Source organism: Mesoplodon densirostris, chromosome 4 (assembly GCF_025265405.1).
Source record: "Mesoplodon densirostris isolate mMesDen1 chromosome 4, mMesDen1 primary haplotype, whole genome shotgun sequence".
NCBI classification, from domain to species: Eukaryota; Metazoa; Chordata; class Mammalia; order Artiodactyla; family Ziphiidae; genus Mesoplodon; species Mesoplodon densirostris.
In genome coordinates this window covers 35,044,918-35,068,417 of record NC_082664.1, presented here as the reverse complement: position 1 = coordinate 35,068,417, position 23,500 = coordinate 35,044,918, and the positions used below count along the sequence as shown (strand labels likewise).

Genomic DNA, 23,500 nt, shown 5'->3' with positions numbered 1-23,500 from the left:
ACAGGGAGGGGTTGCAAACTCAAATGCTCATGCTAAACAGGTAACAGAGTTGCAAAAAGAGGCCAGGTGCAATAATTGGGAGTAGCTGGGACTGTGACAACGTGGAAAGAGTATGCCCTGTCCAAAGGGGCAGCACATACCCAGCTCCAGCCAATTGTTACTATGTGGGATGCCAGCCTAATGTTGCCAGAACTTCTGATTTTTCAAGGGAAGCCAGAAATCTGGATTTTCAGATGAAATTTTTCTTTAAATAAATCTTTAAGTTATGGAAACTAATTCAAAAATTATAAAATACTGTGTAGGCCAAACAAGCACATTTACAGTCTGAATGAACCCTGGAGGCTGCCAGATTTCCACTCTTGGAATACTAGAAAGACATCTGTAATGTCATCACATGAGGATGTAGGTGTTTAAGAACTCGGGGTCATGAGTACATTGCCAGGTTCATATTCCAGCCCACTACTTACTAGCTTTGTAATCTTGGGAAAGTTATACATGTTATACAGTTATACATGTCATACAAGTTATACAGAGTTGTTATAAGGACGAAATTAGTTAATACATGTCGATGCCTAGAAGAATGCCTGCTGCCTAGTAAGAAAGTAATAAGTGAGCCAGTATTATTAGGCAGTATCACTAAACCTCTTGGTTGCCTCATCTGTAAAATGGGGACAACATTTGCCTTACCTATACCCCAAAGGAAAGGAATATGCATGGAAGGGCTTACAAAAGTGTGCACATTGCTAAGAAATACACCATGCATTGCTTTTGTTACTATACCTATACATGAGGCTCAGCCTTGCCCAAGGCGGGCATGGGACTCCCTAGAAGGAGGAAGACAGTGGCGACTAGAACTGGTCCTCTTTTCTTCCAAGGGTCACTTGGCCGTATTGCTGTTCTTAGAATTTGGTGAGTTTCTCTTATTTTCTTATGAAATTTTTAAACATTCAGAAGAGTTGAGGAAACAGTATCATGAACACCCAAGTACCCTTATCTAGATTTAATAATTGTTAACATTCATCTTGGTGAATATTCTTGGCAGAGACGTGGGAATGGAATGTGGCAGAGAGGCAGTAAGGAAATAGGGCAAGTAAGACCCGGTCAGATGTAGGTGGTTCCCTTTTAGACAGGGCCCCAAAGAAGGGGGTTTCGTGCGGGATAGCTTGTTATAGATGATACATTAGCCCCAACTTAAGGAAAGTGGCATTATAAGCTGAAACACAGAAATTATTTTCTTATTTATAAGGTTTTCATTTACTGTTATTTTAAGGTTTTATTATTTTTTTGTTATTTTTAAGGTTTTATACATGAACATATTCATGTATTGCTCGTGTAATCGAAAATTAAGAACGTCTAAAGAGACTTTCAACGTGGAAATGTCTCCGTCATAAAGAATTCAGGAAATGAAACTGTGGCTCTGTGAGAAGCCCAGTAAAATCACGGTAATACAAAGAAATGTTGGTCGCTAAAAATGAAAGGTTTGAGGAGCAGACACACTCAGAGTCAAAGAACGTCTATGCCAATTATAAAGGGCTCTTTTCTGTTGAAGCATTTAAAAGGGTGTCTACGACATATTGCCCCATTTCTCAGCGTTAGCTCTTACTGCATGTAAATGCAAAGGCTTCTACCCTGGAAAGGATGCCTTACAACGTGAAAGCAACTAAACTTTGCTTTAAAATTCTATTATTCAGACCCTTCATTAATTTAAGCTGACATTCCTCCTCAGTTGAGGCACATCATCAAAGCTTTACTGTATTGAGAACCTGGAATTCAGCAACAAAGAGCGTGGGGTTTGGAGGGAAACGTGGAGGGGGGAGGTGCTGAGAGCTCTGAGGCCCAAAGAACGGAGGGGAGGGGAGGAAGAGGGAGGGGCGGACTGGAGTCCTGAGAGGCAGAGGGGCGAGGAGAAGAGGTAAAGGAGCCCAGATGGACTATGGAGGCGGTTGGTAGACTGAAAGGGAGAGGGACTGGCGGGCCCTTGGCTGCAAAGCTGCCCCGTGAGCCTCTGTTACTCGACATGGTAGAAACAAAATCGGCCTGCCCCTCTGCCCTCACAAACATTTCTCCGGAGTGGGGATAAGAAGGGAGATAGGGAATAGGGGAAGGGAAAACATTTCCCTGTTCTCCCTTCATTCAGTTGCCTCTTGAATCTCCTGCCTGTGGTGCCCTGCTCAGCAGCACAGGGCCCGGCAGAAAGTCGGCCCTCTGGGCCTGGACCCCCTAGCACCCTCCGACCCCACCCCCCATCATCGCTCCCATCTGGTCCAGTGACACCTTCACCCCAGGCTGCCAGCAGGGCTCTCTCTTCCTTTCTGGTGTGATTTATTGTAGGATGTACGAAGTGGAATGTACTAGGTGGCATATGTTGGGTGCATTGTTGAGGCATCAGGCAAGAAAGGATCTTTGAAGGGTGAGGACATCACCCACAGGCTTTTATTGAGCATCTACGATTTCTAAGAGAATAAAGTAAGATTTGTAAGGTAAACTTTAAAGCCTAAGGGAAAACTGGGTTTTTTCAATGTGTAACTTAAGTAAAATACTAATTTTGAAAAACAAGATACAGTAGTCTCCCCTTATCCGTGGTTTCACGTTCTGTGGTTTCAGCTACCCACCCACGGTCAACCATGGGCAGAAAATATTAAAAGGAAAATTCCAGAAATAAACAGTTCATAAGTTTTAAGTTGCATGCCGTTCTGACTAGTGTGATGAAAACTTGCACTGTCCGGCTCCATCTGGACTTGGACGTGAATCATCCCTTTGTCCAGCGTATCTATGCTGTATACGCTACCTGCCCATTAGTCTCTTAGTAACCTTCTGGGTTATCAGATTGACTGTATCACCATGCTTGTGTTCATGTGACCCTAACTTTACTTAATAATGGCCCCAAAGTGGAAGAGTAGTGATGCTGGCAATTCGGATGTGCCAAAGAGGAACCGTAAATTGCTTCCTTCGGGCGAAAAGATGAAAGCTCTCAACTTAATAAGGAAAGAAAAAGTATGCTATATCCATGGTTCAGGCACTGGGGGTCTTGAAACACATCCCCCGCAGATTAGGGAGGACTACGGGAGTCCCAGATGGTCTTTTCCCTGCGTCCAAAGAGTCGTCAAGGATACAAGAGAGCCACGTGGACACCATGGGGCAGACAGATCCTGGTACCCAGCAATCCACTGAGACCAACTCAGAGGAGGCTATAGGACTTCAATTTCCAGACTGCCACCTTCCAGCTCTGTGACCTCAGCGAACCCCTGTGACCTCCCTGAGTCACAATATCCCAGTGTGTAAAATGGGAACAGAAATAATCTGTCCAATCTTCAGCCCAAGGGACCCATGGGGGTGACCATGTTGGTGAACGGATGGTTTTCCAACCTTCACTGCAGTCTGAACCTGGGTTACTACATTGACCTGTTCTCCAGCTTTAAGACAAATCAGATCGTGCTATTCCTCTGCTCAAAACTCTGAAGTGACTCCCTTTTCACTCAGACTGAAAGCAAAGTCCCTCCCCTGTCCTTAAAGCCCCATGTGCTGTCCCATCTCATGGTGTCCCCACCCCCCCGCCTTGATCACCTGCTGCAGCCACCTGGGTCTCCGTGCTCTTCCTCCCCTCAGGGCCTTTGCACCTCAGAACGCTTTGTTGGAATGCTTCTTCCCCAGATAGTCCCGTAGCTGAAGCCCACACCTCCTTCCCCGGATACTGGCATGACTCCCTCACTGCTGAGTTTTTGCTAAAATGTCATCTTCTCCATGAGACCTACCCAGTTTAAATTGCAGCCCACTCTCCTTACCCCCATCCTGCTCTACTTTGACTTTCCCAAAGCACTCATCACCAAGCAACATAATAAATAACTCATTATGTTTACCATTCATTGTGTGTGTCTTCCTTGCTACAATATAAGCCCTGGAGGGCAGACATCTTCGATTTTTCACTGATGTGTCCTAAGCACCTTGAGCAGCATCAGGCACATTAAGGACCCTCAATAAATAGGTGGATCTTTCTTAGAGGTCCAGAATATAAAACAGACCAAGAAGGGCTGCTCCAGTTGAAGGGAATATGACCTCAAAGTCTCCTCCACCATCCCTGCAGGCTCTCCATGGAATAACTCTTGCTCTGATGAGGAGGTCTGAAAACTACTGACATTCCCTCCTATGTAAAACCAGCGTTGAAGATACAAAGCGCCATGTAATGTCAAGTCCAAAGGCCTGGCACAGTGGTTGGTATGAGCAGGTGCCGGGTTGGTAGGGGTTATAAGGGGATTGGGGGACAGCGGGGAGACAAGGATCCCAGGACTGGATCTTTGCTGTCATTCGGGTCTAAGCTTAACCTTCACCACTCAGCCAAGCCTTACCTGTCTATCCTTCCTTTGTTTCACACGGCATAACTGTGTGACTGGAAAACAAATTTTTAAGGACGTTTGTTGAGTATCTACCGTGTGCTGGGCAGTGTCTGCGCTCAGCTCACTGCATAAGTGATCTCACAAAACTGTCAGCCCTCTCACCACTGTCACTATGGTACCTCATACCAGGCCTGGCACATATAAGGTGCTCAATAAATGCTCACTGATTTCCCTAACAACCCTCTGGGGCAGGTACTCTTAACCCCATTTTCCAAGTGAGGGACCAAGGTTCAGGTTTAGGTAGCTTGCTTCAGCTCATACAACTAGTGAGTGGCAGAGAAGGATGTCAGTTCTCTTTAGACAAGCTCCAGTCACACTGGTTCTGAGGGAGAATCCGGGTTAGACCATCCCTCCAGGCTCCCCTCAAGCAGATCTGTCTCGTGGCCACACCAGGAGATGAGGGGAGAGGTATTTCTTTCCTTCTTGGCTTTCTCTTCTCCATCTGGGTTCATGTCCTCCCTTTGTACAGTTGGCTCACCTGGAGGGGTCTCCTGCCACCTGTTGATTAATGGGCCTGCCTTTCCCACCTTCCCTGGCTGGGTAACCCCAGAGCTAGCAGGGGTTCATCTTGAATCATAAGTCAGGTTCTGAAAGACATTGCAAGCTTGTGCTCAGAAACTCCCTAGAATTCAAATTCTTTTTGAGGGTCCTTTGCTTATGAGTAGAATGATGGATTTCATGTCTCTCCCTTTAAGAAAACTCTGGATGGTATCTGCTGGCTTCCCCCTGCCCCCTTCAAAAACACAGCCCTAGTTAGTCCATCTGATGCAGCTAGAATTCCCCCAAGGACCCCACACTCAGTTTCCACTCTGGCAACACTAAGGTAAAGCTCCAATCATGTCATCTCTTTACATAAACAGAAATTATATGTAACTAGCATGTTCACTGCGCTTTCCACATACCCATTCTTAGCTGGGTTTTTCTTTCTTAGCCATGCCAGCTCTTAGAAAAAGGCTAGAGTAGCTCTTCAGTTGTGTGGGACTGTCCTGTGTACTGGAGGACATTTGTCCTTCCTGCCTCATCCACAAAATGCCAGGTGCACCCCCCAGTAACTGTAAGAACCAGGAGTGCCTGCAGGCAATATTCTAAGCACCCCTCATTGAAACCACCAGTGACGGTATTTCTGAAAGATGGTGCACTGGAGGCAGATACTAGGTTCTGCCATTGGTGAGGGGGTCGGTCTACCCCCAGGGGCACCTCCTTTCTCCCAGTGTAAGTTGCTTCCTACCCTTGGACTTGATGCACATTTATTTTAGTCTCTGATTTCTCCCATATAAAAATGTAGACAGTGGGAAGGGGAGGAGAAAGTACTGAAATTTTCCCTGGGCCCATATCCTGTTCTTTGAAATGATTTTGGACTCTTTTTCAAGTTAATGATTGAGAGAGTTTACTAGATGTAAGTTACCAAGCCCAGCAATCAGAGTCTGGGATAAAAGAGAGAAACAGGGACAGAAACAAATGGATTCACCAGGACCCAAACACTGGGCTGCACCCAGTGGGGCTTCCCCGCTTGCAGCCCACATCAGTCCTGACTTGCTGTGGATCCCTGAGTTCCACTCCTCTCCTGCTCAACAGGGCATGGCGAGTTCTCTGTAATTTCTAAAATATCAACATTCTCTGTAAGGTGAATGGCCAGAGTCAGGATCTTCCAGCAGTGCAGGGATTCTATATAACTCCCTAGACCCTGAAAGAGAGTAACTATCAAGAACCATCCAGAGAGGCTGTCAGATGAATCAGTGTGTCGGTTCCTCTTGTCCTGCTTCTTGTTTCTCCTGGGCACGATTTACCACACACGCCAGTGCCCCAGCTCACAGGCCATCTCTTCCAGCCCTGCATCCCACCCGCCCATCTTGCTGGGGCAGTGCTCTGTGCAGCTCTCAGCACATCCTGTTTGTTCAGTCTCCTTTGTCTCCCACTGGAGCAATAGGGAGAGAGGATTCCTCTGAGTCCGTTTGCTTTGGGCTTTGAAATCAGATCCTGGCACACCTGATTACACTCAATAGCTGGAAATGGTAAGGATGTCCGATGGGCAGAGTGCTCTTGTTTTAAGCTGTGCACACCAGGAAGGCAGGGGCTGGGTCTCCTCCTTGGGTCTGCTTTGGAAGGGGCAGGATGCTCTGGCAGGAAAAGCAAACAGTGTAACTGAAGGGAAATTCTCTTGAAAAAGAAGGCAGAGCACGACCATCCAGCAGCATATAAACTGTCCCTGAGGACACAAAATGGAGCTTGGACTCATTCCTCTCACCTCCTGCATCCCTAGTTGGGAAACATTCAGTTCCAGTAACCATCTGCCCAACAGCCAGGAGGGTCAAACCTCCCTGTCCTTCTTTTTTCTGTACAAGTGTTGCCACTGAGACCTTGGCAAAGGGAATAAAAACACAGCAACTTACATGCCACACAGTGGGAAGCTCAGCAGGCATTGGAACAAAGGGCCGCTCTAGCGCTTCCAAGAGCTCCTCAGCCTCCGTGCACTGCAAGCTTTCCAACAGAGTTGCTACCCCAATGCACTGGTCCAGTGGCTTGAAAAGTCATTAGGAAAATTTCACATACAAAAAAGGTATAAGAATCAACCTTGACCCACACCCAGCTTAAGAAATGAAAGATTACGGATGCAGTTAGAGCCTCCAAAGCCCTCGCTGAACCCATCCTCTTCCCCACCTCTCCAGAGGTAACCACTCAGCCATGCTGGGCATATCCTTATACTTTATACATCCCGGTGATGTGTGCGGCCCTCTTTGGGGTGATCGCTTAAACTTTTTGAGCCTCACTGTCTTCATCTGTATAAAGGGGCTATTGAGAAGATTAAAGGCAATAATTTATGATAAATATTTGGCTGTTGTTCTTACAACAAGGAAAAAGCAGAAAGAATTGGGTCAAACGCAAGGCTCCTCCTAGCCTGGCCCTGACCTGCCTGGACAGCCTCCCCTCCTCTCTGCAGCCCTCCCCAGCCTTCCAAATGCCATGCTTCCCAGACAAGGCACCAGTTTTCATGGCTTTGGGCCAATGCAGCTGCTGTGCTTACCTGCCTGAAATGCTCGTCCCCTGTTTCAGTCTTCTTCAACTCTGGGCTTAGATGTCACCAACTCTGGGAGGCCTTTCCCATCACCTCAGGCAGTGATTCCCGGTGCTCCCATGGCCCTCTGTCTTTGAGCACTTGTAATGTGTACATGACGTTCCCAATATGCCCACCCCACTTCCTCACTGAGCTGCAAATGCAGCAAGGCCCAAGGCCAGGGACCGGGTCTCCTCTGGCCGCTCCAGCCAGTGGCCAACCCATTGCCTGCTGGCGCAGGGCAGGCCCATGCTGAGTGAGTGAGTGAGGGGGGGCATGAATGAGTGACAGTTCAGTCACCAGACTTACAACTTTCTGCCCCAGTTAACATGGAGAAGTCCCCAGTTCTCCTTATAGGCATTTTTCTCCTCTAAGTCCCAAATCGCCTCTGTCCTGGAAGCACAAAACTAAAAGGTCTCTTTGTATTTCTCAAAGTTGGAGCAAATATAATAGGAGCATGAACTTTCTACCTTCATAACTTCAACAAACAACAGCTTTAAAGAGAGCCCTGGACGAGCTTTATGCAGGCCTTAAACGTGTTTTTCTCGGTGTCTTGCCACTTTTGTTCTTTTTCGTCTTTGCAGCCTGTAGAAATTCTTTTTTTTTTTTTTTTTTTGGATTTTAGAAAAAAATACTTTTTTATTTTATTTTTAGTATTTTAAAAAATTTTTTTTACATCTTTATTGGAGTATAATTGCTTTACAATGGTGTGTTAGTTTCTGCTTTATAACAAAGTAAATCAGTTATACATATACATATATCCCCATATCTCTTCCCTCTTGCATCTCCCTCCCTCCCACCCCTCTAGGTGGTCACAAAGCACGGAGCTGATCTCCCTGTGCTGTGTGGCTACTTCCCACTAGCTATCTATTTTACGTTTGGTAGTGTATATATGTCCATGCCACTCTCAAGACAGAGAAATACACAAGCCCATTCGTCTTGCTTAGAAAATCCATTTTACAAAACCCAAATATTGGGAAACAAGAGCCTGGCTATTAAAGTGTTCTCACCTGCACCCATTGTTCTCTGCTGAAACGTTTGGTTGCTACTGTGTAGATTCAGCTTTAGTCATGGAATTTTAGAGGATGTCTGAGAAGTGGGGTCAAGAGCAAGCCTGATGGTAAATCTGCACCATAAGCCGATTGGGTGCCCTGGCACTGAAAATGGGCACACAGGTCTGCCCAGGAAGGAAACGTGAAGTGAGCATGAGAGCAGGGGTTGGAGTATGTGCCTGGAACACAAAGGTCAGCCTTGATTTTTTTTTACTCTCTTTTTTCCCACATTTTAAATTTTTATCTAGGTGAAATTCACATAATATAACCTTTTTTTTTTTTTTTTTTTTTGCGGTACGCGGGCCTCTCACTGTTGTGGCCTCTCCCGTTGCGGAGCACAGGCTCCGGACACGCAGGCTCAGCAGCCATGGTTCACAGGCCCAGCCTCTCCGCGGCATGTGGGATCCTCCCGGACCAGAGCACGAACCCGTGTCCCATGCATCGGCAGGCGGACTCTCAACCACTGCGCCACCAGGGAAGCTCTAATATAATCATTTTAAAGTGAACAATTAAGTGGCGATTAGAACATTCACAATGTTGTGTGCAAGCACCACCTCTTTCTAGTTCCAAAACCGTTTCATCACCCTGAAAGGAAACCCCATACCCATTAGGCAGTGCTCCCCAATCACCCTTCCTCTCAGCTCCTAGAAGACCCCAGTCTGTGTTCTGTCTCTCTGGATATACCTCTTCCAGATATTTTATGTAAATAGGATCATATAGTACGTGACCTTTTGTGGCTGGCTTCTTTCACTAGCATGTTTTTTAGGTTCATCCACATTGTAGCATGTATCAGTACTTCATTCCTTTTTGTGGCTGTGTAATATTCCATTGTATGGATATACCACCTTTTGTTTATCCATTCGTCCACTGATGGACACTTGGGCTGTTTCTACCTTTTGGCTATTGTGAATAGTGCTGGTATGAATTTGTGTATACACGTATTTATGTGAATGCCTGTTTTCAATTCTTTGGGGTATATACCTAGAAGTAGAATTACTGGATCATATAGTAATTCTATTTAACTTTTTGAGGAACTGCCACACTGTTTTCCACAGTGGCTGAACCATTTTACATTCCCACCAGCAATGGAAGAGCACAGGTCAGATTTCATTCTTCTGGGAGTCACATTCTAAAGTGGTACAAGGCCCTTCCAGGTCTAAAGGGCCATTTTCGGTGTACACAGAACTCACAGTCTATATGTGAAGATATAAATGCTGTACAAACCTATGGACAGGGAAAGTGGAGAAATTGGAGCCCTCGGTAGACAAGTTGAAGGATGGTTCAGAAAGTAATGGACTTTACCTGGCTCCTTGCCGCACCATCCTTAGCTAAACAAGGAACACACTGAAGAATTTCATTGTCTACCATGGCTTCTTTTCACTTCTTTCCAGTTTGTCTTCACTCCTACGTTATTCTCAAGACTGTAGGGTCGCAGTGACTTTTCCACCCTTGACCAGATGCCAGTAAACATATGGGACTCTGTTAGCTTGTGATCCAGCGTTTTAGAGCTCCTACATTTGTGAACGCTGAACGCTACACATGCCACTCGTCAACATCTGCAAGCCAGAAATAGGAGGAATACCTTGAAAGGGAGAGCTGCAAAAGCAGAGTTATTAATAGTAGCTGTTGAGAAGAAAGGAAGGCCATCAGCAGAGCCCTGCTGAATTAGACTCTTCAGAGAGAAGGCACAGAACTGGTTTCTTTCTGGAAACCACCTAGAAGGAACCAAGGCCTGTGTTAAATCTACATATCAGTATTATTTGATTGGAAGAATAAAAAGTACTCTAGAGTTATAATCTTCTCTCACAGTCTGGCAGCTGAGGTCTCAGCCATCTAGGGGGGGAAGGCCTTCCTGAGAGGGCTGGGGAACACCTGGGATGGCACCCTTTCTATTAGACACAGATCTTCATGGCTGAAGAAGGGTCTGAAAGAGGAAATGGAGAAGAGGGGTTGGGGAGTAGGGCCAGAGGAGGCCTCCGAGTAAAGAGACGAACGGAGTCTCCTAGATGTTCTCTGTGAGTGCGGGGCCTTGGCAGGATGGCAAGGAGAAGAGACGTGGAAGGGCCTGAGCACTGGGAGAATTAATGCTTCCTGAGACTTGGCAGGAAGGAGACTCATCACACCATTCAGAAGTAGGTCTTCGCAGCTCACTCATGAGCCTCAGAGGCACAGTGGGCTTGGACCAGGAGGCCCCAGGACGCAGGTCTGAATTGAGCTCTGCCACTGGACGCCGTGAGGGAGTCGGTCTCAGTTTTTCACAGGGCAGGTGGAACTTGTCCTCACTACCTGCCAGTAAATAAAGAATGAACAGCCAGATTATCTTTCAAAGATGGAACACACTCCCTTTTTGGGGTCAAATGGAGAACTGGTGATGTCAGCCTGGAGAGGAGTGACCTCCTCCCCAGCCACAGGTGAGATCTCTTAACTTTTTAGTCATAATCCAACAGGACATTTTGCAGGGTTGGTGGGTGTGGTGGGCTAAATGGTGCCCCCCGCCCCAAAAGATATGTCCACATCCTAATCCCTGGAACCCGTGAATGTGACCTTTGGGCAAAGGGTCTTTGCAGATGTCACTAAGTTAAAGATCTTGAGATGAGATCATTCCAGATTCCCTAGGTGGGCTCTAAATCCGATGAGAAGTGTCTTTATAAGAGACACACGGAGAGAGACATGAAGAAGAGAAAGCCATGTGAACATGGAGGCAGAGGCTGGAGCGATGCTGCCATAAGCCAAGGAACACCTGGAGCCACCAGAAGCTGGCAGAGGCAAGGACATATCCTCCCCTGAGGGGGAGCACAGCCCTGCCGACCCCTTGATTTTGGATTTCTGGCCTCCAGAACTGTGAAAGAATGAATTTCTGTTGTTTTTTTAAGAAATTTTTTTCTATTTATTTATTTATTTATTTATTTTTGGCTGTGTTGGGTCTTTGTTGCTGCGCGCAGGCTTTCTCTAGTTCCGGTGAGCAGGGGCTACTATTTGTTGCGGTGCACGGGCTTCTCATTGCGGTGGCTTCTCTTGTTGCGGAGCACAGGCTCTAGGCACACGGGCTTCAGTAGTTGTGGCACTCAGGCTCAGTAGTTGTGGCGCACGGGCTTAGTTGCTCCGCAGCATGTGGGATCTTCCCGGACCAGGGCTCAAACCCATGTCCCCTGCATTGGCAGGAGGGTTCCCAACCACTGCACCACCAGGGAAGTCCTAAATTTCTGTTGTTTAAGCCACCAGGCTTGTGATCATTTGGTGCGGCAGCCCTGGGAAACTAATACAGTGGAGATGCCCAGAGAGAGGTAGGGACTGGAGAGCAGGAGCGTCTAGAGGTCTGGAAAACCAAGTTCAGTCCTGGATTTGCTGTTGGCGTCTGCGGTGGACCGCGTTAACTGTGTGCTGCGGGTCTGTTTCCTCTTGTTTTCCTCACATACTTGCTCCTTATGACTGAGCGTGGGGCTCGTGGCTCACTCAAGGAGGCTACTCAGGGTTCAAGATCAGATCAGACACTCCCACCTGTTTGAAATGGCGGTAGTTGTAATGACCACACTCCTTCTAGAGTGTCTAACATGTACTAGATATGTTTACATACATTATCTTGTTTGATCCTCAAAATAATTCTACAAGGTTAGTGTCCACATCCCCATCTTACAGATGAGGAAACTGAGGTTCTGAGAGGTCATATAGCCTGTTCAAGGTCATTCAGCAAATGAGCTCAGGTCTACCTATGCTCAATCCACAGCATTACAATAAGGCTCAAGCCCCACAAAGACATGGGGTCCAGAGTCCCACAGCAGCCCACAGTGCCCAGCTGGATGATGAAAGGGGATTTGTTTATTTTCTGAATATTAGCAGCACTGGCACTACAGTTGGGTGATGGATGAGATTAAGGTTTTGCTGAGAGAACCTGGTTAGACCCTGTTAACAGCAGAGGGATGGCAAAATACCCACATTCGGGGGAAAGACGGTCACAACTGAGACCGATCTTGGTCCTCTGGGCCCCAAGGCCCCAAGCTTCTCCTCTCTCACCTTGTCAGAAGAAGACATGAAACCCCTAACTGAGTGGCCTCTGCCGAGTGAGAAACTGGACAGTCCACACACAGAGGGCACATCTGCTTAGCTCCTTCCCCAGCCAGGACCAAGAAGTGAGGAAACCAGCTGAGAGATGGGCTCTAGAAAGGCCTGTCCCGAGCAGCCCAGCACATCGGGGGCCCCCTCTGGCCTGGCTGGACTCGGGCAGGCTCCATGTATCAGGAGTGTCTGTGCCTTTCACAGAGTCCCCATCAGAGTTTTAGGAGATCTAGGCTGATGCCCCTCTGGCTGTGGCTTAGGCCAAGCCGTGGCTAACACGTCAGCTGCTTCCCTGTCCTTCCAGCGCTCTTTGTTGGAGGGAGAGCTGGAGCACGGAGACAACCCAAGGACCTGCCAGACTTCCTCCCGTGCAGACCTCTGTGCGAGATAAAGTCAGGCAAGGCTGAGCCACAGGGCAGCAGCATAATAAATTCCTTCTGGCCTCCTCCCGGCCTCATTGTTCTATTGCAGGAGTTGTTTTGAGTCCGATCAAAAGGAAGGAAGAGCCCTGTGCTATCAGGCTGGGGAAGAAGGATGCTCTCCTGACCGCTCCTGTTGCCCTTGGCCACCCTCACGTTAAATGTGAGGAAACCGAAGGGCAGTGTGCAGCCTAACCCCGTCCGCGTGGGGAGACACATGGCCCTCTGTGAGACGGCACCTGCGTCGGAACCCACTGACGGCCGCCGTGGGCGTCCAGCCCCGGTCCTTTCACCCCGGTCAGAGCGCTGGAGGACCCGAGTCCAGGGTCAGCGGTGGCGTGGGGTGGAAGCCGGAAGAGGGCCCTGGAGTGGCCGCATTCGCTGTTGTTTACCCCTTGGGCTGAGAACTGAGGCTGTAAGGCCACAACCCTTGGAAATAATAGGCCAGAAAAGGAACTTCCCGAGTTTGGCTGGCCTGGTGCCTGTGGCTCAAGAGAGTGAATAGCTCAAGCTCTCGGGAAACATAGTCAGCTTCAGGATTTGTGGCCTTTCCTCTGCTCTGCCCAGGTTCATGGGGCAGTGCACGCCGTCAGGCCCCATGGCTGGATTCCTGTGGGGAACCGGAGCAGAAAGCATCGCCTTCCTTCAGCCCCGGACTACAGAGGCAGGGAGGGTGGAGCTGAGGGTTCGTCCTCACAGACTCGCAGGCTCAGGGAGTCCTTTGCCCCTCAGACACCTGCCCTGCCCTGATGCCCAGAGTCTGATTCACCAGGTGCCTGGCTGCAGCGGCCCGGTCACCTTTGTCTGGGCTGGAGGCCACGTCTGAGCCATCAGAAGAGCCTCAATGGGAGAGGGTGTCAATGTGCTTCCTCAACCAGAAAGGTGGTTTGAGTTCGGCCAGAGCAGCCCAAGCAAACAAGCAGAAGCCTGTCAATGGAAGGATGGGGGCTGCTGGGAGATCACACGACAGCAAAATGAGAACCATTATCAGTCTCGTCCCAGCCCGAAGGAGGGAGAGCCTTTGAAGCCACAGACAGGCTGGACAGAACTTTCCACCTGAGAGACGCTGGAGATGGGAGGTCAGGCTGCATGCAGCCCCACAAAACCTGATCAAAGCCTGCTGCAGAAGGGAGCGGGGGCACAGCTGCAGCCCCGCTCCCTCCACGGGGCCGCCCAGGGCTTTCTGAAGACAACCCGGCTGCCTTTGCAGGGGCCTGTGGGAAAACCCAGCACGGATGCACTGTGCAGCCAAACCCCCTGAGCACTGCTGGGAGAGGGGAAAGTAAACCCCTCAGTGGTCCTGAAAAGAAGAGGAAGAGAATCAAAGCACACAGAAAATGCAAAGACCACCCACCTGATGAGCTCCTACCTTTCGGAAACAAATAACTGCTGGCTTCCCAGGCATACTTCTAAAAGAACAAACAGACTGAACAGCCACCTCAAAGCTCTGTGCATCGGGGGATTTGTGGGAAGCCTGGCCCCTTGTAAGCATCAGAAGCTTAATTTAAAATGTATTGACCTCTGCGGTGGCTATTCGAGGGCTTCCTTGCATCTGCTCTCCTCCCTGGCAACGGAGAAACAGCAAAAAGCCTCCTTCAGGGAGGCACAGGGCCCTATGTGGACACCTTTACCGCGCTTCTCTCAGGCTGGACGGCGGTGTCTGCCAGGGAACATTCTTGGGGCATCTTCTAGGCTGCATCCGGGCTGAGGGCACCTGTGTGGTCCTGCCTCGACTGGTCCCTCTGGGACAGCCTAGCTCACCCTGCCTGGCCTCACATCGCCTCCCTCCTGACTGGAGCTCGCCTTTGGAGGACTAGCGGGTCAAGGAGCCCACAGTTTGGTCTTTTCTGAAGGGTGCGCAACAGAGCAAAGTCACCTGCACTGTGTTCTCTTTCTCAAAAGACTGGGAAGGTTCTTTTCTCCTCCCTCGTGGGGATGGGTTTGGAGAGAGGGTGGAGGGGGATAGTAGTGTGGAGGCCTTGGAGTATCTGGGGGAAGGAGGGAACGTATGGAGGAAGTAGGTTGCCCAGGAGTGCTGGGGGAAACTGAGGTGAGAAAGTTCCAGAACCTCTGGTTTAACCAGCTGACGTTTTTTTTTTTCTAAAATGGATGAACAAGGACTTGACAGAGGGCCTCAGGGAGGAGAAACAGGATGGAGGACAGCGGTCTCTCCTCTCCCCACTTCTCCAGGGGCCGGATCCTGAAGCGGGGAATTACTGATCACCCACCCATTACTCACTAGGAGATCTATACCTTTTTATGACTTTGCCTGTGAGATGGATGGGATTTTCTCCATTTTACAAGTAGCAAAACAGAGATTCCAAGAGGTGACCGAGGCTGTCCTAGGACGTACGTGGAACTGTGGAGTGAGAACTCACCCCAGGTGGCCTGGCTCCAGAGTTCATAACCTTCCCTGCTGTTTCTGGTCCTGCCCTGCCTATCAAGGCTAGGTATGTGTTCGTGAATGCTCCATAAATATTTGTTAAACTGAGCTGAACTGACTAGCTGAACACACACAGGCCTCTTTCACCCTGACCAAGAGGAATCCTTAGAGGGTCCAGGTTATGGGAAAAAAAATTCTCCGAGGCACCAAATGAAACCCTGCTCTGAGGTGCAAGAAGGCCTTTTTGGAAATTAATACCTAATAAACTTGACACTGACCCCCCCAAAAGGGAAAACAGAAGGGAGAAGGATCAGTGAAAAGCAGAGTAGGTAGATAATAAAACCTCACCGTGCCATCTTTCTTCCAGGAAGCACAGAGCCCTCACAGGCACTCATGACACCTTCATCCTCACGGCCCTGTCTTGAGGTGGTGGACGCCTGTAGACAGTAGCCCTCATGTTAGGCAGGGACAGACTTGAGTACCGAAAGCCTTAGCAGTTCTCCCCAAGGCAAACGGAGCACAGAGACGAACTGGGAGCACAGACACTTTCCCCAAACCCGTGTGGGGTGCTACCTCTAGCTATGTTTCCTGACTCAGCAAATAAAGCCAGGTTCTTCTTTGAGAGGTTTGGGGGGCAGGGGTCAGATGGGCTAGGAATGAGGGGGGCACAGCTGAGGAATTAGGCCTCACTTTGGCCCGCACACAGTATAAATCCCCCTTTGTTCGTGCATAGGCACGTTCTTTAATTTAGGCTGTGCTCATTTGTGTACATCGCTGGTGCTCATGCTCATGGGGCACAGAAGCCTGGGCCGGGCCACTCACTTTGGGTAGGGCCACACCAGACAATAAAAACCTCTGATGATGAAGGCAGGAAAATGGCGTCTGGGTTGACGCTCATCCAGGAAGGCCTGGTGGACACGGGATGTTGAGGCTCAGACATCTGGAGAGGGGAAAAGGGACTTAATTGCAAACGAGTCATTCTTTTTTGCTGGTTCATGTCCAATCGTGTCATTTCTTGGCTTTAATAACTTCATCATCATAATAATTGCACATGGCTTTTTAATGGCTCTGCATGGCCAACTAGCATAGGCATAAATTCCTTCTCTGGGCCCCAGAGCCCTGTCACAGTGTGACTCCATCTGGGACCCCAGGCTTATTTCTTGCTCCTCTCCTAATTTCTGTACAGTGATTCCCAATTTGTGAGCTGCAGACCTGTGGGGGCCATGGAGTTTCAGCAAGGGGTCCCTTACTCTGTATGCTGCACCAAGTACGGGCTGCAGCCTGAATCAACCGTATGCAAAATTCAGGCTCATTTGAAAGGGCTGTCAAATTTCTAGCAGTTCTTTGTCATCTTGTGTTTTCTTGGGTACCAAAGTTCAACAACTAGTATGAGAAGGAGCCCGCATTTGTGATGGTGGTTTTCAAACTGGGATCCGAAGAACCCCTCAAAGAGTCCCTGAAGTATCGCTGGGGGAAGGATCAGGATGGAGCCAGGTCAGATGGGACCACACACACACACACACACACACACACACACACACACACACAACTAACTCATCCCCTTCCCTAGCAACCAGAGCAACTCTACTTTTTTCACTTCTGCACAGTCAATGCAAAGACAGCATCCCCTGTGCATACATAGTGCAACATTTACCGCCGTCAGGGCCAGGGGTGGGGAAATTCCAGCTCTTGTGCCCCAAAGTTCCCAGAGGGGTAGTGGTCACTTAGGGCTCATTTTCATCTCCTTTAGTTTCTACCCAAATGAGTCTTTGCTCATTTGGCTGGCGCCTTCTACCCAGGCCCTCCAAAGGACACCGTTCGCCCTCAGGCAGCCTGGGCCTAGAATAACGGGAGATGGCAAAGCAGGACCCTGAGATGATGTTAGGTAGTGAGTCAGACATGAGCATGTCCTGCCCCATCCTGGACGGGGTCATCTTTCCCTCCCCTACCTGGATACTGGTGATCAGAACACACCCAGAGATCCTCCCTCTTGTGGTCAAGGACCACCGCTGGGTTTCCAGCCATATCAGGACCAAGCAAGATAAAACCACCAGCACAGATTGGCACAGGCGTACCAAGACCTAAAGGGTGAGTCAGAGTAACCCGGGGTCCATTATGCCATATAGGTAATAAATCAGCATGGCAGTTTTTGCCCCCCCACCCCAACAATGGGACTTGTGGAAATTCCTCAGCTGAGCCTCTGTCATCCCAGCCTGGTTTCAGACAGGGCAGCAAATAAAGAAATTCTCTAAACAATCCAGAACACTGCTTATTAGCATGTGAGACTCAGGCAGGAAATCGAAAGGGGTGCCTTTGTCCCTGCTTTTTGCTCTACCGTCACGTGTACTTTAAAAAAGCCACCTTCCCAGCCCTCAGGCTCAGTAAATGCTACAAAACGGATGGCAAACCTCTCTGTTACAAGAAGGTCCCATTAGAGGCAAAATGAGAAGCAATGCAAGCAGACCCAGGCCTGTCAAGGCTATGACTGAGCCAGTTGGAATGTGGCTGTGTGTGTGTGTGTGTGTGTGTATACATAGGAATATAAACATCCTTGGCTCTGACTTCCTGGGGGGTATGTGCTGGGGGTATGCTGACTGGGCAAAAAGTTTCATGTGTGTCTGAGAGGGTGACAGGGAGCTCCCACACACCTAGCTGCTCAAGTTTCTAGTTGTGGGAGAACCAAGGGGAAGTTTTGAGAATGCGAGGGCATCTGCGTGTGAGCACGTGTCTCTGTTCATGCGTGCTGGGGGAAACTGAGGGGAAATTTTGCGTTTGGGTGTGCGCGCACACATGGCGGGTGTGCATGCATTCAAGTGTGCCGAGGGGAAGCTGAGAGAAAGTTTTGAGAGTCTGTGAAAATTCTCAGTTAGAAGAAAACCTGGCAACTCCCCATACCACAGGTTGGTACACATTCAATGCTTGTGAAACGAATTTCCTGTACTAGTTACCAGCCCTTGTTTATACAGGACACAAAATATGATTTAGAGCAAAAGCTCCAGGTGTCAGAGGTGAGTCAAGGGCCAGTGTATTTCGAGAGGACGGGGAAGGAGGGTGGTGGAGGTGGGCTAAGTCACTGCCCTGCGCCTTCTGAAGGAGCAGTGAAATCAATTTTCGATTTTAATCCACAGTTCCCACCCTTATATGCTTGAAGGGGAGAGACGATTGAACTCATCTTAAAATTAATTCCGTCCGCCTTCATTGCTCTGAAGCCATTTTAGCACTCAGTCTGCTCAGCCAATAGCAGCCGGGCGTTCTTGTGTGTTATGTGTTTTGAAGCTTGGCTGGCTTGCTTCACTCTGAGATTTACTTTGGGAGCCCAGCCCCAGAAAGTGTTTATGAGCTTTTTCACCCTGCTGTATTCTGACTCACCTTTGTTTGGTGGCCCAGAGGGTAGCGCTTGACTTAAGCGCTGTGTTCTTTGCAGGGGGCCCCAGATCACGGAGGGTCCTTGGGCCGGCATCGCAGCCAGGCTGAGGAGTGTGGACCATCACCCTGTGGTGTGCTATGGGCAGGCATTTCTGAATGCCTCAATGTGGGGAGACACTGCACTCCACAAACTCCTTGGCATGTGACCTTCTCAGAGTCTCTCTTGCCAGGGTGTTTGTTCATCCATGTGACACCCAGCTCATAACAAACTCTCAGTGGCTGCTAATTAACCATGGTGCGTTCCTTTCTGTTCAAGGGCCATGAAGCCATTACCAGAGACGACAGAGCCAATATCGCTCATCAGCCCAGCTCAGGACCTTGCTAGATCAGGTGTCCTGAACACCTGCATGAGTTCCTGATGTGCCCATGTGTCAGTCATGAGCCTCTGCTCTTCCTGTAGTCTAGACTCAGGGAAGCAGGAGCAAAAATCTCCTGGCCATTGGGTTCCATGGAGCAGAGAGCCCAAGCCTATCAGGAGACCAGGTCTAGGCAAAACAGAGCTTTGAGAGTTATATCCACAACCCTTGGTGCTGGTGGAAGTGAAGAGTACCAACCAGGGAATGTGCTAGGAGGCTCACTGGGGGGTAGAAACCGGAGGAGCCATGCCTTATCCTCTTCCAGGCCAAGGTCTGAGCCCTGCTTAAGGCTATTTCTGAGCACAGAGTCCCTATGATGGTGGGACCCAAAGATGCTGATGGGGGCATTTCCCAGGTTTTGCCCTGGACGGGTCCAGCACAGGACTGCAGTTGTTTGTGATAGTAGGAGTTTGCTTTATACTTCATCCCTGCTCAGCGGGCGTCCCTTTGTCATCCTCAGTCAGTTCACAATCTCTAGTGAACTGGGAGACCTCTGAACAATAGCAGGACCCTGAGGATTGGGACCCATGACTCCTCAGTGAATTCTACACTCCTTTGAGGCACTACCTAAAGTTCAGGGAGAATCTTGCCAAGGAAGAGGGACCTGGGGACAGCAGTGGAGATGGAGACATGAGGTGCAGACCGTTATCCTTTGCAGGAACTCTCAGCTCCTGTTTGCTGGCAGGGGGGGGTCTTTACATAGAGTTGACATTCTGTGCAAGCTAGTGTGGCACTCTGTTGAGCTGTGATTCTGTTCAAGGCCCAACATAACCACCTCCCAGAAGAGGAGGAGAAGGGGGAGGGGGAGGGGCGGTGTCCCAGGCCACTGCCACTGCAGCCTGGGGAGACATCCTTCCTTGGCTGGAAGTGTGTTCATTTGCGAAATGGGAGTATAGGGTTGTCAGGGCAAGTACTCGAACCCATAACTGAGTGGCAAGAGAGTTGGCCAAGTTCTCTGTTACCATTGGTTAATTGAGCATGAAGACACTTCCCTAAAGAGTGATGTTTGGAATGAGCCTGGAGCTTGGTATGATGTGGGCGTTGAGTGGATCCTAAATCTGTCCTCTTTTGTCATATGAGTGGAATGGCTGCCCAGTGGTTCTCCAGGTCAGGGGTCAGCCAACTTTTACCATGAGGGACACATAGTTAATATTTTAGGCTTTGGAGGCCCTAGCATCTCTGCTACAATTACTAAAGAAGCCATAGAAAATATGTCAACAAGTGGGCCTGGCTGTCTTCCAATAAAACTTTATTTACACAATCAGACTGTGGACCCAATCTGGCCCGTGGGCTGTAGTTTGCTGACCCCTGCTTTAGCTCATGATAGGTGCCCAGCAAAAACTTGGGAAATTCATTTGTTGAAGATAGGTGAGTAGGGACCTCTCTGTCCATCCAGATCTTTGATTTTAACTGTTTTCACAGGCCCAGGTTCTGTGTTCCTGCCATGGGGTCACAGTGGCAAGACCCTCACCTCCTCTTCCCTCCCCTCCCCCAGCTTTGACAGATCACAGGCTCCTTCAAACCCACCCGCTTAATGGAGAGCAGAGTTTGTGCGCCTTCCAGGATCTGTTCCCCTCCCCCTCCCCACCCAGGGCCTTTCCTTTCCATCCCGTCTGTGGGACACACAATTTGTAATCTCCTTAAAGCCCAAGAAGCGAGGTCTCTGATTCATGTAGATTAAAATCAGCTGCAACCTATTAATGGCCCAGAGCCCAAGACAGATTTTAGGAAACAAAAACACTGGACCAAATTAGACTGAACTGGCCTCTGTCTCCAGGGGAAGGAGGTGGGGTAGGAGGCTAGGGGTGAGGGGAGTGGCCATGTGGTTTTAATTAATTTGGATTCTCTTCCTGAAGCTAATTCACCCAACACAAAGCATGTGTAGCACCATGGAAGCCAGCAGCCTTGGAGCTGGGCTCTCCCTGGTGCAGCCTCGGGTCCTGTTGGGGGACCGGGTCTGGTTGTGTGTCTGTAATTAACAGGTTTCAAAGTGGTTATATTGGAAAAGAGAATTTCAGTGGCGCGTTAAAATTCTTTCATCAGCCATCAGCCAGCGTCCCGAGGCCTTCAGCAAGGCCTCGGCCACTTATGGCTTCAGAGAGCTTTGAATTCCCAGGGTCTTGTTTGAGAATGTGGAGGCTTTTGCCTCGGGTTTTATTAGGCTGATGGTTACCATGATTTTCATTATGTTTATTGGTTACTGGGATCATAAAACTGTTTCTCTCTTCCTAGAGTAAAACAGAAAAGAAAAAGAAGAGCCCCTGCCTTTCTAGAAGTTGCATAACCTACAAGCTGTGCCTCCCTCATGGGAAAGAGCTGGCTCTGCCTCTGGGCCGGTGTGGGGTGGTGGAGGGGACCAAGAGGCTGGAAGACGCAGGGCCCCCGGCCAGCACCCCATCCTGACCTCGCATGTGAGGAAACTGAGGCCTAGAGAGATGCCTCCTGCTGGACTCCTGCTCTCAGACTCTCGGTCCAGTGTTCTTTTTCCTCTTGGTACATCAAAGCTGTGAACAGAGCTGCAAAAGTAGAGAAGGAGTCTGAATTCTTTTGGGCTGGTGCTTTGGGATAGTTCTAAGAGTAGAAGGAAATGGTGAAATTCACGCGTGGCTTAAAATAAAGCACTGCAGTGGACAGGGGACTGATTCGGACCAGTGCGGTGCGTTCCCAGTGTGCCCCTCCAGGAGGGGGCTCTTGGGCGCTGGACCGCCGCACTGAGGCCCTGAGAGGAGGAGAGGAGAGTCACCGGAGCCTTCACTTGGTACCCACAGCCCTGAGCTGCGGAAAGGAGGGAAATAGGTACCAAATCCCACAAGCCACAGAGATGATTTCTTACTTCTCTGAGTCGAAAACCTCTGAAACCTGGTCAAGCTCCCAGAATCATCATATCGGGCAACAGGAACTTGGGTTAAGCCTGCGTTATCTGATAAATGGAACCCCAGCCTGGCTTTACTTCCTATTTTGATGATGGCTACCTTCCAGAACGTTCTTTCATGGAGAACATGAAAAATATTCTGGGAGAAATGCTATTAAATAACCTCTGGTGCTTAAAAACAATGGGTGGTCTCCAGAGCAGTAGGCCTGGCTTTCAGTAGGACACAAGTAGTAAGACCTAGTCCACAAGTAAGCTATGAAGACGTGTTCAGAGAATTAAAGAGTGTCAGAGCTGGGAGGGAAATTCGAGTCCAGCCAGCCCAGAATGTCGTTTTACAGATAGGGAAACTGAGGCCTGAAACCAGAGTAGGGGATCCAGCCCATTGTTTCTGTCTGTCACGGTTTGCTCAACTCTACCATTCCTTACCAGGCCACAGTTCCCCTTTGCCTAGACATTTTTGTTCATTCATTCAATGTTTATTGATTACCTCCTATGTGTCAGACACTTCTAGGTGCTGGTAATTTTGTTTCTTTGAATTTTCTGAGATGGAATAAAAGAGGTCCATTTCTGTGGAATACATTAAAGAAGGAAAGGAAAATCCCCCCGCCCCCAAGTTCAGGTTTTAGGAGAACTTTGTGAGACTGGGCATCCTTGGGAAGCACCTGCCGTTCTGGGTGTGCCTCTTGGGTGGCCTGATGATGTCACGTTCACGTAAGGACGAACTTAACCAGGATGCCTTCACTTGCAGTCACCACTTGGGTGACCGGCCCAAAGGATTCTGGGAGTGACAATTGTCAGGGATTCTCTGGATCCAAGTTTGAGCCAGTGCTGTTGGGAACCCAGGCCAGTTGAAGGAGTACAGATTGTAGGGGTCCCTCAGTCTGTTCCCCATCATTCTCATACAGTTCGCTTGTCAGTCCTTTGCTCTTGTTTACCTCTGTGTGAATAATTCCTCGACTATAAATCAGAGAACTTCGCACCGAGTTCTGGATTATCTGTGATCTTTAACTTTCCCAAGGCAAAAGAAATTAAACCAACAAATCTCTTTGTTTCTCATGGTGTAGCATCCAAATCAGGGACACGCTGATCTGTGTAGAGCAAACCAAGCCTGAGCCTACCCATCCCTCCCTACCCGCTCACACTCGCCTTGAGCAGTCATGCATGCATTCATTCATTGACTCATTGGTTCATTCGACAAGTATTCAGTGAGCAACTATGTGCCAGACTCCATTCTAGACACTGGAGATATAGAGTGAAAAAAGACAATGTCCCTCCTTACTCTGTTTACATTTTAGTGGGAGCAACAGAAAATAAGCAAACCAACTACACACACACACACACACACACACACACACATACATCAACTAGTGATAAGTGCCTTGAAAAAAGTAAAGCACGATAAAGAGATATAGGTGAGGGGGACACTTTTACACACAGTGCAGTCAGGAAGACCTCTCTGAAGAAGTGACATTTGGGCAAGGGTTGAATGAAGAGCA

The 23,500-nt window shown here is 49.0% G+C and overlaps 1 protein-coding gene across 3 annotated transcripts in view; it reads left to right on the top strand.

The window, feature by feature from the left end:
- RAD51B (RAD51 paralog B) overlaps positions 1–23,500 on the top strand; it is a 657,748-nt gene that overhangs the window by 618,672 nt on the left and 15,576 nt on the right. For 2 of the 3 annotated variants that reach the window (XM_060098036.1, XM_060098037.1), the window contains exon 11: positions 1,299–1,370. The exons of the other annotated variant lie outside the window; for it this stretch is intronic. In XM_060098036.1, coding sequence (XP_059954019.1) covers positions 1,299–1,336 — 38 coding nt within the window. In that variant the 3' untranslated portion in view covers positions 1,337–1,370. Of the gene's footprint in view, positions 1–1,298; positions 1,371–23,500 lie in introns of those variants that run through there. 3 annotated transcript variants of the gene reach the window in all.